General features: G+C 42.3%; 1 protein-coding gene across 2 annotated transcripts in view; it reads right to left on the reverse strand.

The window, feature by feature from the left end:
• Positions 1–1611: 1611 nt before the first annotated feature.
• Positions 1612–15908, reverse strand: part of MYOCD (myocardin) — a 130012-nt gene continuing 115715 nt past the window's right edge. For both annotated transcript variants that reach the window (XM_063628314.1, XM_063628315.1), the window contains 4 exons: positions 14218–14361; positions 12564–12692; positions 10075–10132; positions 1612–7675 (listed from right to left, as the gene is read on the reverse strand). In XM_063628314.1, coding sequence (XP_063484384.1) covers positions 7104–7675; positions 10075–10132; positions 12564–12692; positions 14218–14361 — 903 coding nt within the window. In that variant the 3' untranslated portion in view covers positions 1612–7103. The remainder of the gene's footprint in view (positions 7676–10074; positions 10133–12563; positions 12693–14217; positions 14362–15908) is intronic.

Genomic DNA, 15908 nt, shown 5'->3' on the forward strand with positions numbered 1-15908 from the left:
CACCTTGATTCCAAGCACCTGGCCTCCAGAATTGTGAGGCAACACATTTCTGTTGCTTAAGCCACCCGGTTTGTAGTTTTTTTTTGTTTGTTTGTTTGTTTTGAAACGGAGTTTCGCTCTTTCGCCTAGGCTGGAGTGCAGTGGCACGATCTTGGCTCACTGCAACCTCCGCCTCCCGTGTTCAAGCAGTTCTCCTGCCTCAGCCTCCTGAGCCCACCATCATGCTGGGCTAATTTTTGTATTTTTAGTAGAGACGGGGGGGGTTTCACCATGTTGGCCAGGCTGGTCTCGAACTCCTGACCTCATGATCCGCCTGCCTCGGCCTCCCAAAGTGCTGGGATTACAGGCGGGAGCGGCCACGCCCGGCCACTGTGGTACTTTCTTCTGACAGCCCTGGCCCTCTTTTCTTTCCTACACTTCTGCCAGCAGCACCCCTGCCCCCTTGTTCTACTATCTACATCCCCTAAACATGGTCAATTCTCTTAAATCTTCAGGCCTTTGCACAGGCTATTTCCTCAGTCTAGAATGCTACTTTCCTTAGCAGTTTGCCTGCCTAACTCCTGTATCATTTAATGTCTTGGCTTAGTGGCTTCCTCCTCTGGAGAGTTCCTCCTGGCCATCCATCCTTCCTCTACCTCTACCCACCAAGACTTTATTAAATGCCCTTCTGGTAGCACATAGCATGCAATTATCAGACTACGCATTATTCCCTATTTTCTTGTCTCCTCGCTAGATGGCAAACTTCCTGAAAGTAGGAATTATGTCATAGAAATCTACTATTTCTGCTTTTTCAGCACCCTTTGGTACTAGCACCCCAACTTTCCCTTAGAAAAACTCACCTTCCCTACTGCCAGTCCATGAGATTCAAATGATCCCACTCCATAGCTCAGGGCTGAGCAGGGTATCCAGCCCCTGTGCATGTATTTATTTTTATCCACTTCTCATGGCCATAGAGATGGATTCAGGGATGACCATGACCTGCAGGGACCACTAAGAGCGAGCTCTGAGATTTCTGCTAGGACTCTCGGGACTGAGAAACTCTCTTGTTGCTGGAATTGCTACATGTGGGGCTGCTGGCAACCCATGGCCTTGTTGATTCTACATAGCAGAGCCCACTAGAAAGTAAGGCTGACGCAGGGGCAGAGAGAGCTGTGGTAGGGAGAAAGATCAGTTCTTAGCTAAACCAGGGCTTGGGACATTTGTCCATTCCAGGGCTCTTTTCACAGTCTGATATTTCCCCTATGTGGTTTATGTGTTCACTAATGACAAAATAATAGGCAGGAATAAATTTAAGAGGAAAAAGTAGATTAAAAACTAGGTCTTATTCAGGGAGTCTATACATATAGGCCTCTTGATACCCAATTTATCCTGTGTTATTATTCAACTTGCTCAGTTACTAAACTGATGAAAACACTGAATTAGCTAAGTTGTATAGGTATGTGTGTATCTTAATGGGCATATACATAGCTTGAGAATCTGTTTTGCAAAAGTTCTGATTTTATTAGTATGATCCATAGTAAGTATCAGTTCAGGCAGTTTGTGCAGTGCTTAAGATCCGGGCTTTGGAGGCGCGCAAATCACAGTCTGACTCTTGACTCTGCCATTTCTCAGTTGTGTAACTTTAGGCAATTTATGTAGCCTCTAAGCCTGGTTTCTTTATTTGCAAAAATGAGGATAATAATGGTACTACTTCATGGGGCCATTGTGGGAATAAAAGGAAATAGCACATATAAATAGTACATAGCACAAGGCCTGGGTACATCACACAGCCACGAAAAAAAAAAGTTTTACATTTCTTTTTAAAATAAACATTTTATTTAAAAATATATGCATTTTTTTTTAAAAAAAGAACACATGCCAACTTTGGTATTTTAGCCACTGCTTTTTGTCTCTTCCCAGTAACCCACATTTCTTTCTGAGTATGCATAATTGAGCCAAAGAGACCAACGTGAAAATACCACTGCACAAGGTCCCACAGAGAACCTATGCTTGCTCTTTTTTTCTTTACAGAGTGTCTCTTTGTGCTTCACTGAGGGAGGAAATAAGCACCCAGCAATACATTGTCCTCCGTTCCTACTGCAGGGCCATTGGAAAGGAACTCTGGGGAGCAGTGTGGGTTCCTTTCCTTTGGAAAACATTAAAATAGCTTCCAGGATCCCCATCATTATACTCCCCTTTTCCATGAACACACAGGAGCTATGAAACCACTTCTAGGAAATGCATGCTCCAGTGTTCATGATGGCAGCAGATGGTTAAAATAAGCACAGGAGACCTTCAGGCGTTGGTTTGTCTTAATCCACAGGGAAAATCGCTGATTCCCAGAATCAAAAGGGAACTTACTCACATGTTATTGCATTCAGTGAGTCCTATGATAATTTCCCTGGCAGATGACAACAAAATTCTTTCCAGATCTCATCCTGTGTTGAAATCGTCTCCCCACGGGTAGGCTCAGTCTAGCCAGGGTTTGTCTATAAACCTGGACTCTAGAATCAAACCCAGCTCCTTAACGCAACTGACCAGATCTCAGCACTATAGGATTGTCTTGTTCCAGGACCTGGGCTCTGTGTGTCTATCAGTGTCATCTGTCTAATAAAGCATTGGCAATTTTGACCCTGAACCAACCTACCAGTTTATATTGGATTTATGAGAAAACCAAGAACCCAGACTCTTTTCACTACAGGTTTTCTCATATCTGATATTTGATAGCAAACTGTGTACCAGCAACTGAGAATTTCCTTCTGTGAGGAAGGCAGCTGAGGGCTGTAGGGGGAAGTCAAGTTGCCTTCATATTCTTAGATGATTTTCTTTTAAGGGCCAGAGGCTCACCAGTAAGTGTCCCTTTTGTCTATAGAGCTGCCATGATAAATAGGGATAGGACGCAAAAATGCTTCCTCCACCCTTTCCTTATTTTCAAGGGGCTTCTGTATCTGGCAATCAAAACAAATCTTCAAACTCTTGTGGATGTTTTAAATGATGGGTGATATTAAAAGATCTCCAAGTGATGGACTACTGGTGTTTGTCCACAAAGAAAAAGACAAGAATTTTGAAGTGAGAGATAGCTTTTAGCTAAAAAGTGATCCCTACCTCCACCCTCCCTTTTGGAAAAATGAAGACCCCCCTTTTTTTTTAATCATAGCTAAAAGGTTTGTAGTTTGAGGACTGGGAGATTCTTAGTGTTCTTGCATATAGCAAATACAACTCCCTGGTCATTCAAATCTGAACAATCTGTGCTGAATCAATTCAGTATTGTTTATCTGAAGATTTGTGTGCTCTGCCCATGGTGGGCATTAAATATTAGCCACTGGATGAGTAAATTTGATGTGGGAGTTTTCAGCCAGACCAGAATCCATTTCTAAAAGAGCTGATTGACTTTAAAATAAATAATATTTGGAAAGGACTATTTTGAATGCTTGGGATAGGTTTTACTGATGCTTTTTTTTCAGGTTGGATGTAAATATTTTTGAATGGCAAAAGGCTGACAGTTCTCAGACCCTCTATTATTCAGGTGAAGATTGTCTTGGTTTCCTCAATTACTGGTACAATTATTGTAGTGCTAAGAATGACTTCTCCTTAAAAAAATTCTGATTCACTTCTCATAATGTGACAGCTAGACTGAGAAGTTCATAGATCAGAAAGTTTGGCCCTTTTTTTTCTTCCCTCCTTTCTTTCCTCTCTTCTTTCCTTCCTTCCCTTCTCCCTCCTTCTCTTTACCCCCTTCCCATCTCCTGTCTTCCCTTCCTCTCTCCCTCCCTCTTCTTCCTCCCTCCCTCCCTCTCTTCCTCCCTCTTTCTCCCTTAGAATAGAATATGTGTTGTCTCAATAATGTTGATAGAAACAGGGTCACTACTAATAAGCACTGGCTTCCTGCAAGCACTTGCACGAATAAATTTTTTGACTTCTTTAGATAAGTATGAATCTACCAGACTGCAGCAAATAGCTGCAAATGTCTTCAAGTCTTCATCACCATGGGGGTTCAGAGGTCTTAAGAAAACTACACATGGTCATCTTCAGGTTCTAAGTGCATTAGGGAACTTGAATGTGACCATCTTCGTAAGTCTCTGTACATCTTTTAGTCATGCCTGATTTGTCATCACAAAAGACACAACTAAGAGTTTAAAAGAATTTAAAATAAAATTCTCAATGGGAGACAAATTCATGGATTATCTGATCTACTGGAAGCAGCCAACTTCATCAATTTTCTCCCAATTCTCTCCAGTTTTCTCCCTCAAATTTCATGTCTGAGCTATGAAGAGAGAGGGTGAATGCGGTCTGTGGAGACTGTGGAAGGAGGTTGAGAACAGTTATACAGAGATCTGCTCTTTTAACTGTGTTGGTTTGCATTAGGATATAGGAACCATTTTATCTTTTGTCTACAGTAAGGCATAGCTATCAGTCCTGGGTCATAGCCTCAAAGATCCCCATAAAAAGATACAATCTGGAGAAGTACAGAGGCCTCCTAACTAGATCTAGTCTCTCAGATAGAAATACCCAAGGAAAAAAATAATTAACCCTCAGTCCCAGGTCTCAGAGTAGGGGCACTGTGTGAGTTTGTTTTCCAAAGGAAGTAAGGGGAAGAAAAAGAACATACAAACAGCAAAACGTGACACCTGAAAAGTGCACTGACCAGCAAGCTTTGTCAAGACCCCAAGAAAACATCAACAGCTGAGGAATGAACAAATGTGTGGAGTGTATTAATAAGGTTTTCTTCCCCAGTAGCTTCATCTTCAAAGGAAACACTGGCAATTTTTTCTTCTGGATTTTTTTGGTTCTGATGACTGACATAAAAGCAAAATAAAAAATTTACCATGTGGATCTTTTAAAGCACAATGCAGATAAAGGAATGTAAAATGTTTTTCATGTTCCTTTCATATTCCTCTATAAGAGACTGTGATACCATTTCCAGCTACTAATGGTGAAGCCATTCTGTCTTTTCACATCCATATTCATTGCCAAGATGAGCTTGTTCACGATAAGCAAGTAGCTGTGAGTCATCGGGTTGGAGCTGTTAGTCATACACAGAGAGGCAATGTGTAGTCTGGTTGATTAATCAGAAATTCATAGTGAGAAAGGCCAGGTATCATTCACAGCAGATTAAGGGTTAAAGGCTTTTGGTGTAGAACTCTGTAACACTGCTTTTGAAGATACATGCACACACAGATATAATATACACACATGTATATATTTATTATACATACATGTATGTTTGCGTGTGTATGTGTATTCCTCCACATCCCACCCCCAGAATAAGATCTGGCAGCTTTCAGAGTAGCAATCACCAAAAACTCTCTGTGTTCACACATTTTTACAAGTTAACAATGGAATGACTTCTAAATCTTTGGTTTATCAAAAAGACAGCTTCTAAAATCACAACATTTTTGATTATTTTTTCTATAAGTGCACAGTGAACAACTTTTTTTTTTTTGCAAAAGATAAAAACAGTGCCTTAGTGATTTAAATAAAAAAAAAAAAAAAAACAACAGCAATAGCTCCTTTCTACAGCATGCAACAATATAAAATGGTGAACTGGAGCCACAGTGAGCCTTACAGAGACTGTCCTGAAATTTTAGCTTTTTCCAACTCCCAGCCAAAGCCACGAGAGGTAATGAGGAATGCACATTAGACCATTGTCTTTTTCCTTCCATTGTTTTCAATGTGCAATTCTGTTTTCTTTCAAAAACTCAGATCTGAAATTCTCTCCTGTAAATATCATCCATATTTGTCTTTACAATGTAATGATTTCCAATTTCCCCAGAGCAACACAAACCAATAATTTCTTGAAAACTAAATGAGAATAGAAAGAACTTCGTGACTGATGGACCAAGTCACCAGTTTCTTCCTCAAGAAATTCTTGCGACTTCCTTTTGCAGCAAACCGTGCGTGTGGAGAGTGAGTTCTCCAGAAGAACCTGGATTGTTAAATTTTTCAAAAATGGCTTTCTTAGGAGTATCGCAGCTTGTTAGAACTGAGAAGTCCTCCCCTCCCAATGTTGGGGCAGAAAAAGAAGGATGGCCAAATGAGGAACAGGAAAGGATTGGTACCTTGAAGGAAAAGTGGAGTGGGAGAAAGATAAACTGATAATAACAAAACAAAAGGAGAAGTTGGACTCCCATAAGTAATGTCCTTTTATAGGAACCTAGGGTGTTTATCCCAGGGTATGTGAAATGATGTTATTCTCTAGTCTGGTCTGAATTATCCCTGGTACGGCTTCCTTCCTGTGCCTTGAGATATATTTCTACCAATGTGGTCATCTCTAGTCTTTGGAACTAAAGGGGGCTGTGTTGGGGAGTTTGTGGCATCTCCTTTGGGGGAAGAAGGTCTGCATCCTTCAGGGTTCTCATCTAGGACACGTACTTAACAGCACAGAGATATTGGGAATGATTGGGCCACTGGTTAAAAAAGAAGAAAGTTCTGGGTGGAGTTCTGTGGACTCAGTTCAGGTTAACTGTTATTAGTGACCACATAGAGTCCTGGGTACAGGTTCAGAATCACTCCAGTGGGGCAGTTTTGTGGTAGAGGGACAATTGAGTTGATTTAGCTTCCCTGGAAATAGATTGGTTTTGTTCCTCTGTCTCAAGAACTTTTGATCTGAAGCTGGGTCTGGCTTCTCTTTTCAAAGATAGTAATGGAAACATTGGGCAACAGCTTCCATCGCAGGTATGTCTTCCATAAGCTTTGAGGGGCTGCCTTCCCTGTACTCCCAAAAGACAAGACTATGTTTTCCTTCCACGATATGTCTAGTGAATTTATGAGAAAAGCTTACACTGTGAGCTTATGCCCCAACAATGCCTGAGAAAAATTATGGGCTAGAAAATATACTGGTCTTTGAAAAGGCAGTGAAATATCTTTTTTGGCATCCTTAATCTGAGAAAGCACATTTTTGAATGCATTGCTGAAATCATTAAGAGTTACTGAATGTTGGTAAATATTACAGTATATGTGTTTCTAAAAATGACTTCTGTTTGTTCTTGTTGATTGGCACAGAAATCTCCATTGCTTCTTTCTAATTCTCTTCTTCTGTTTTTGGACTGTAAAGTATGTATGGCTGTGTGCTTTCCCCCATGGAACTCCTATTGGTCTTCCATAGCACTGGTGCGTTGGGCATTCTACCACTGCTGCAAGTGAAGGTCCATGGAAGAATTCAAATTGAGATCAGTGACATCGAGGAAATCGATGTTGAAGATGCTGGGGCTGCTGGTGGTGAGGGCGCTAAAGCCTGGTGTGGAGCTTGGCGGAGTGAGGTCCAGCCACTCCATGGTTTCCCAAGGAGATTCAGTGAAGCTTAACTGCAGCCCATTGCTGTCCACAGAAGAGGGTGAAAACTGTGTCTGCATTGGAGAGAGGGGGCCTGGCAAGATCTCATGTGCATTGAAGAGGTCTTCTGCAGCCTTCCCAGAGAATCCATCCATTATCCCATCAAAGTGAGGCTCTTCGCTCCCAATTTTTAGAAGGGTGACATCACTCACTTTTCCTAGGGGGCTCTGGGTATTTAATAAGACTTCAAGATGCTCATCACTGTCGGTGGCATAGGGATCAAAGGGGATCTGGCTGCCTGAAGAGGCTTGTTCAAAGGAAGCCGAGGGCTTGGTGAGGACAGCAGTTGGACTTCGGGAAGATCTGGGTATCTTTGGGACTTTTTGAAGACATGAGTGATCCTCTCTAGCGTCTGCTGGCATTTCTGTGGGCAATACACGATGTGACTTGTTAAATCACTTCAAATTGAGCATGCCACGCAATATGAGTGAGTTACACTTAGGTACAGAAGATGGCCATGCTTCCCTGGTCACCGCTCACCACCCAGTCTCATCTCTAAGCTGCTCTATCAATCTCCAATTCATCTTCCCTCTGGTTTTTCCCCCCAAACCCTTTCCTCTTGGGAATTCCACTCTGTGATTATTAAAACTCTCTTCTCTGAAGGTCCTGTGCCTACTCCTCTGACCCCTGGTAGTCCCTTGAGGACACTGAGTCCATCCCGACACCATCAGTGAGGGCCTGAAGATGAGGGACCAGGTGCTACGCCATTGCCACTTTCTGATTGCTACTCCCCCCCACTTCTGATGACAACTCAGCAGTTTTGGGTTTTGAGGGTGACACCAACGCCTCACCCCTAGCCTCCTGGCCACTCCCCCTCATCTACTGAAAACTCTACTTCCTACTCCATTGCCTTTTCCCCACTTGAACCCTTCTCATTCTGTAACCTGAGCATCCTTGGAAATCACAGTGTTCATGCTGGTGTCTCAGCTCCCGAGTTCCTCCTCAACTCCAGTGATTCCCCCATTGCCACCCTGTCAGACACACCTTGGATTGTGTCATCTCCAAATACTGCATCCTTCTGAAAGCTCACTTTCAAGCTATACTTTCTACTCTCTGTCCATCCTCTCCCAACCCTCCAACCCACTTATTAAGTACCTTGTAACAATAACTTCCCAACCATTTATAGTCATACCAATCCATAGACTCTACTATGTTGTCACTGTCCACCAGCCCCTCTGGTCTTCACTTCTTTCCTTGTCTGTCTAGCCTATATTTTTGGCAGAACCCCACACCTGGAGGAACCTGATCATCTGCCTTCGCTGAGCATGCTCTAGATCAGCAGAACGTTGCAAGAGAAAAATTAAATAACTAAGCTGACTTGGTTTCACTTTAGATTTCTGAGGTCAGACCTACAATTGGCATTTAAGACTGCAAAACAACCCTGCTGTGTTTCTCCAGAAAACTCAATTCATTCATAATTAAGTCATAACTGCTCTTCTTCCCCTGAATCTTCCACACTCTCCTTCTGCATCCTCAAGCTTTTCTGGCCTTGCCACGTATTTCATTAAAAATATACAAGGGCAGGCCGGGCGCGGTGGCTCACGCCTGTAATCCCAGCACTTTGGGAGGCCAAGGTGGGCTGATCACGAGGTCAAGAGATTGAGACCATCCTGGCCAACATGGTGAAACCCCGTCTCTACTAAACATACAAAAAATTAGCTGGGTGTGGTGGCACACGCCTGTAGTCCCAGCTACTCGGGAGGCTGAGGCAGAAGAATCGCTTGATCCTGGGAGGCGGAGGTTGCAGTGACCCGAGATCACGCCACTGCACTCCAGCCTGGCGACAGAGTGAGACTCTGTCTCAAAAAAAAAAAATAAATATATATATATATATATATATATATATATATATATAATATGTGTGTGTGTGTGTGTGTGTATGTGTGTGTATGGGCATCTGATATGAACTCTTCTCATCTTTCCATTACAGAACTCATTTACACACATATGTTTGTGCCCATCTCTTTCTTCTTCCCTCTTGTTACAATGGAGGAAAGGTCTGTTTACTTGCTTGTTGTCTGTCTCCCTTACCAGACTGTAAACTCCATAGAAATCAGGACTTTGTCTGATGCAGCACTGAGACTATGACAATGCTTGGCTACCCCTTCTCTGAGTCCTTTGCTACCTCCGTCTCTGAAATTTTAGATGTTTTTGGCTTATGGATTCCTCCGAGTGCTTTTATTTTTATCGACACATCCTCCTTAGGTCATCTTATTCATTTGTGTGGTTTAAAATTCTAGGTACACATAATTTTTTAAGTAAATAAATGAACAAATTAAAAGGTGACAAAAATAACATGTTGATTATGTTTTATTGCTAACATGAATAACATTTAAGCATGAATGAACCATCCAGTGGGAGGTTGCTAATTGAATTTCACTTTGAGTAGTAGCACAAAACATTCATTATCTGCTTTTTTCTTTTATTATAATTGAGGAGGCAGGGACATTGAGATTAGAACATAGAAAGAAGTAGTGCAGCAAGAGAAAACACTTAAGGAAACAAGGATTAGGCTGAAACATGAAAACTATTAAAATGATTGCTGAAAAATGCTCCTAGGACAAAGGCAGTGAGGAATCATCTACTAAGCCTTCTTTTATCAGCTCTAAAAATGTGTGAGAAGCTCAAAGGAAATGGCTGTCCCTGAGGACTACCTGGTATATCCAACTCACAGTGTGCATCTGATCTTGGTACCCAGAGTTCATTCCTTAGAGTTCATGTGGGCTCAGAATGTCCTAATGGACAGGACACAGGCAGTCTTACCTCCACTTTCAATAAGCACGTCCAGGAGTTCATCCATCTGCTGACTCCGGGTCATTTGCTATTACAAATTAACCAAAGGAGGACAGACAATTTAGAAGGTGGTTATCTCCATAGGAAATCATTAGAAGCAGCACTGCAAGATTTTGAACTAGGTTTGGCCAAGGTATTTTTTTTTCCAATTGTGGCAAAATACACATAACTTTAAATTTACTATCAACCATTTTTAAGTGTATAGTTAAGGGGCATTAAGTACATTCACACTGTTGTGTGACCATCACCACCATCTGTCTTCAGAATTCTTTTCACCCTGCAAGACTAAAATTGTGTACCCATTAAACCATAATTTCCCACGTCCCATCCTTTAGCCCCTGGCAACCACCATTTTCCTTTCTGCCTTTACGGATTCGACTATTCTATCTAAGTCCCTCATATAAGTGAATCATACAGTATTTGTTCTTTTGCAACTAGCTTATTTCCGTAAGCATAATGTCCTTAAGGTTGATCTATGTTGTGACGTGTCAGAATTTCTTTTTTTTAAAGACTGAATAAAATTCCATTGTATAGATATAACACATGTTGTTTATCCAGTCATTTGTCAATGAACATTTGGGTTGTTTCTACCTTTGGGCTACAGTGAATAATGCTGCTGTGAACATGGGTCTATTGCCTAAAGATTTTTAAACCATGTTTGATTAAGCTTCAGTAGTAATTTTAGGCAGATAAACTAGTGAATGAAACAGTCTACTACAACAGGAGAAGGGAAAAAGAAGGCAGAATGCTTCCCTGCACAGGGTACTTCAGAGTCAGTTCAGTTGTTTGAGAGGTTTTCATCCCAGGAGCAGGACATCTTAATATATAGAAAATGTCTTTTTAGGCTCTTACTTTGAAGTGACCTGAATCTACCTCTTGCTTGGTTGCTGCAATGTGGCCCAAGAACTTGGCTCATATTTTGTTGGTTCCTTATTGCAGTAGCTTGAGGAACCTGTAGACACTAGTAGGGTATGCCCCCTCCTCTCTGGCTCATCTCAGTAGGGTCTTATTTCTGAACATCCACTTTGCCTGGCCCTTTTCTTTTGAAACTGAAGAATCAGATGATGTTTACAGACACCAGGGGAGAGGAATGGGGAGAACAAAGGCATATATCCATCTCACTCCTCTGACAGCCCAGACGCAATAAACACAGGTATCAGTAATCAATATGGATGGGAGAACTGACCAAAAAATGAGTCATTTATCAGTTCAGAAGGTACCAGATGCCGAAGGGTCTGGCAGGTAATGGAAATAAACTGAATATAGAATAAGAAAAAGAGGCAGAGAGCAGAGCATAGTTGTGGCTCAAAGTAGCAAAAGAACCTTGCTTTAGGCAATTGTTGTCTCGCAGCAGTGTGGCTCCTGGTTTGCCAGATCCTCTAATTTTTTAGAAATGAGAAAGCCCACTCTGCATACTATTTCCTGTTATTTAAAACATTCTTTAAGCCAAACAAAACTTAACTGCAGGCTGACTTTGATCTGTGGGATACCCGTATGCAGCAACTGATATAAATGTTCTTCTCTGGGTTGAGCACATATGAAGGGCTATCGAACACCTTATCCAAGCTCAGACTACTTGAAATAGGGGATCATTAATTGTTTCTCTTTTTCTTTTTCTTTTTGAGATGGAGTTTTGCTCTTGTCACCTGGGCTGGAGTACGGTGGTACGAACTCAGCTCACTGCAACCTCCACCTCCCAGGTTCAAGCAATTCTCCTGCCTCAGCCTCCCGAGTAGCTGGGATTACAGGCATACACCACCACACCCAGCTAATTTTTGTATTTTTAGTACAGACGAGGTCTCACCATGTTGGTCAGGCTGGTCTCAAACTCCTGACCTCAAGTGATCCACTCGCCTTGGCCTCCCAAAGTGCTGGGATTACAGGTGTGAGCCACCACACCCAGCCTTGTTTTTTCTTTTTCTGACTTTTTAATTTTGAGACTTTCCAAATCCAAATGAAAGTAGAGGATATAGTGAACCTCCTTGCATTTATTATCCAGCTTCAGTACCCATCAATGTTTTGCCAAGGTCATTGAATTTTAAAGCCAGGGAGAACCTTAGAAAGTATTACCCTGACCATCACTGTCATCTATTTGAGAAGCTATTATGTGCCTGAACAATGTGGTAAGTGCGAGGTTATCTTGGTATTACTTACCAAGTAAATATTATCCCTATTTTGTATAAGAGAGGTGAAGTATTCACCTTAGTGACAGTGGCAGCTGGCAGATGGCAGAGCTGGTACCAAAGCCAGACAGGTGACCGTCTTCTCTCCCTGCCTCACACAGCTACACACGCAACACTGTTTTCCAATTATTGTCTAGATAATTTGCTTATTTTGGTGGTGTGGCACATGACACACTCAATATCAGAATTTACAAACTGCGTGAAGTATAATCATATCAAACAATGTCTGTTCATGAGTCAGTCTATTCTTCCATAAAGAACAAATCACATGGTTACCTGCTTTACGGCATCTTCATAGGATGGAGGCTGTGTTACCTCTGAAATTGCTGAGCTTGACTTAGAAAAAGTTGGGGATGGAATTGAAAACTTTGGCCCCACCTTATCAGAAGAGTGTAAACCAGCCATCTGCATGGGTAAAATATGGAGAAAGACATTGAATTCATGGATCTGAAATGATATTGTTTCTGTTCTAGAAACAACAGGCTAAATTTTGGAAAAACTGATCTAAGAGGAAAAAAGGAAAGTCCAGGGCTTAGAAAATAACTCCCATATATTAACAATAGTGAATGCTACTGTGGGTTTATTGGTGGTGGCATCTTAGAATGGGAACCTTGCAGATCTATTTTCCTCCTTAAGGTGCACCCTCTTCTTTTAGGGGAAAATAAGTAAGAGTCCAATTCATTACAAAAAAGATCAGGCTGGGCGCGGTGGCTCACGGCTATAATACTAGCACTTTGGGAGGCCGAGGTGGGCAGATCACCTGAGGTCAGGAGTTCCAGAGCAGCCTGGCAAACATGGTGAAACCCCGTCTCACTAAAAATAAAAAAATTTGCCAGGCGTGGTGGTGTGCCTGTAATCCCAGCTACTCGGGAGGCTGAGGCAGGAGAATCGCTTGAACCTGAGAGGTGGAGGTTGCAGTGAGCCGAGATCGTGCCACTGCACTCCAGTCTGGGTGACAGAGTGAGACTGTGTCTCAAAAATAAATAAATAAATAAATAAATAAAATAATCAACCCAGGAATTTCCAGAGTAATCTATCCCACAGGTCATTTATTCCAAACTGAGTATTTTGCAGAGAGCTGGAGGCATTGCTGAGGTCTCTTTATGAACCAGCTTTGTTTACTGTGAGTGTGTTCTCCTGTGGAGTGCCTGGCCTACTTCAGGGTCTCTGCCCCTTCCCTGACTTGTGGTATGTGGCACTTTTATGTCATGCTTATCTTGTTTGTCTCCTTTCTGCCACCTCTTCTTTGCCCCTTGAGACTCTCCATACCCTGGATCCTTCATACCCCTGACTTCTTCCACCAGCTGAAGGGTGACGTCTCTTCCTTTTCCATAAAGATATTGCACTGAGACCCCTGCTTTGCACATCTCTCCAATCCTGTCCATGGATCTGTGTCCCTCTCTCTTCCTCCAACGTTGTTTCCCACACACCTTGATCCCAATCTTTAACTTCACAGAAATTGGTTTATTGTTCACATTGTTTTGCAAACATATGGCCATTTTAGTCATCATGATTTCTCGGATGACCCCAGGAAATGACTCCCTGGGAAAACTTCTAACTCATATTTGTACATCCTTTTAGATGCATTTGGAGTGGGTTTGTTTCTCTCTAGAATGAAATTTACTTCTGCCTTGAAAGGGAACTTCATTATTGTTCACTTTGGAGGACCTCTCTAGCCCTTTACAATCAATCTGTCCTTCCCTCCCACCAGCATTTAATGTTGTAAGCATAGATCAGTCATTGTTAACCTATATTGTTCTCTATTTTTTTATTTTATTCATTTTTTTTTTTTTTGAGAAGGAGTCTCACTCTGTCGCCCGAGCTGGAGTGCAGTGGTGCGATCTCAGCTCACTGCAACCTCTGCCTCCCAGGTTACAAGAGAGAAGAGGCAAAGTGAATCCCAGGTTGAAGCCTTTTTTCAGGTGCCTACCTTTTGCTGTACACGTGGGCTTCTGGGACAAGGGTTGCCCCCGGCACCATGACTGCTGTCTGCTTGGGCTCCAGAGAAGGGCGGGTGGAGGCTGGAAGAATGGGGAGAGAAGCTTGGAGGATGGCCATCGTGTGCTCCTGAGTTCTGTAAAGGAAGAAGTGACAAATTACATGGCCAGCGGCAGCTTACTTGAGTGTGACCTTTGCTGACAATTCTGGTTCCTGCCCTGTGTCCCCTGGTGTCATTTTTACAAACCTTCCTAAATTCCATTACCAGATTAACTTGCCTAAAATCTGGGTTTTTAGACATCACCTACTGCTCAGAAACTTGCAGTAGCTCCAGGTATCCACATCATAGGATTTCCGCTTTCAACCCAGATGGGTGTTCAAGACTCTACACTTTGATGCTGTTTACTTCTGCAAGCTTAAGTTCTACTATTCCCGCCATGGACCTCCAGCAGCATGCCCTGCACATTCCATCCCCCTACCTTGTCCCTTTCCTGGCCCTCTACTTTTTAACATGACACTTCTGGTCAAATCCAACCCCTTCACGAAAGCTTCCGGGACCTTTCCAGCCCTTTATAATAAATCTGTCCCTCCCTCCCACCAGCACTTAATGTTGTAAGCATAGATCAGTCATTGTTAACCTATATTGTTCTTTTTTTTAAATTTTATTCACTTTTTTTGGGACGGAGTCTCGCTCTGTTGCCCGGGCTGGAGTGCAGTGGTGCGATCTCGGCTCACTGCAACCTCTGCCTCCCAGGTTCAAGCTATTCCCCTGCCTCAGCATCCCTAGTAGCTGGGACTACAGGTGCGTGCCACCACGCCTGGCTAATTTTTGTACTTTTAGTAGAGATGGGGTCTCACCATATTCCCAGGCTGGTCTCTATCTCCTGACCTCGTGATCCACTCGCCTCGGCCTCCCAAAGTGCTGGGATTACAGGCATCAACCACTGCACCTGGCCAAATTTTTGTATTTTTAGTAGAGATGGGGGTTTCCCTGTGTTGGCTAGGCTGGTCTCAAACTCTTGACCTTGTGATCTGTCCACCTCGGCCTCCCAAAGTGCTAGGATTACAGGTGTGAGCCAGCGTGCCTGGCCTGTTCTTTATCGTTTTATCATGAAATTTTTAATGTCTTCAAAGAGTCTTTGTGAACCGTAAATCACTGTACAATGTTAGCAGCAATATCATCAGTACTGAAATTTTTGGTCCAGAGCTGTGTCTCAAGAACTATTTTTACCTTTGTTTCCCAGGACACTACACATTCAATAAATGTTTGTTAATTATGACAATAATTTATTTAGGTCCTAATTTCTCCCAGAGTGCCCCTCAGGGGTAGACATCATTCATTGGAATGCATTGTTCCTGTAGGTTTGTAAAATTAATTCTCATTACCTTTTGCCACACTTCACACTCTTGGGGAGGAGATATTCCACTTGAATAGGGCATGTACTTAGAATTAACAAATCTTGGGTTCAGGTGATCCTGGGTAACTAATTTAAGCTCTCTGAGCCTCATTTTCCTAAATGACAAATAAAGAATAATACATTGGAGCTCATAGGTTTCTTGTGGCAATAACTGAGATTACTCATAGACATGCCTCGTAATGCTTGGCACTTAGCAGGTATTCAGTTAATGTGAGTTTTCTTCCGATTCCTTTTCTAATAATGGTGATGTCAGAAGCTTTTGATA

Source organism: Symphalangus syndactylus, chromosome 20 (assembly GCF_028878055.3).
Source record: "Symphalangus syndactylus isolate Jambi chromosome 20, NHGRI_mSymSyn1-v2.1_pri, whole genome shotgun sequence".
NCBI lineage: Eukaryota > Metazoa > Chordata > Mammalia > Primates > Hylobatidae > Symphalangus > Symphalangus syndactylus.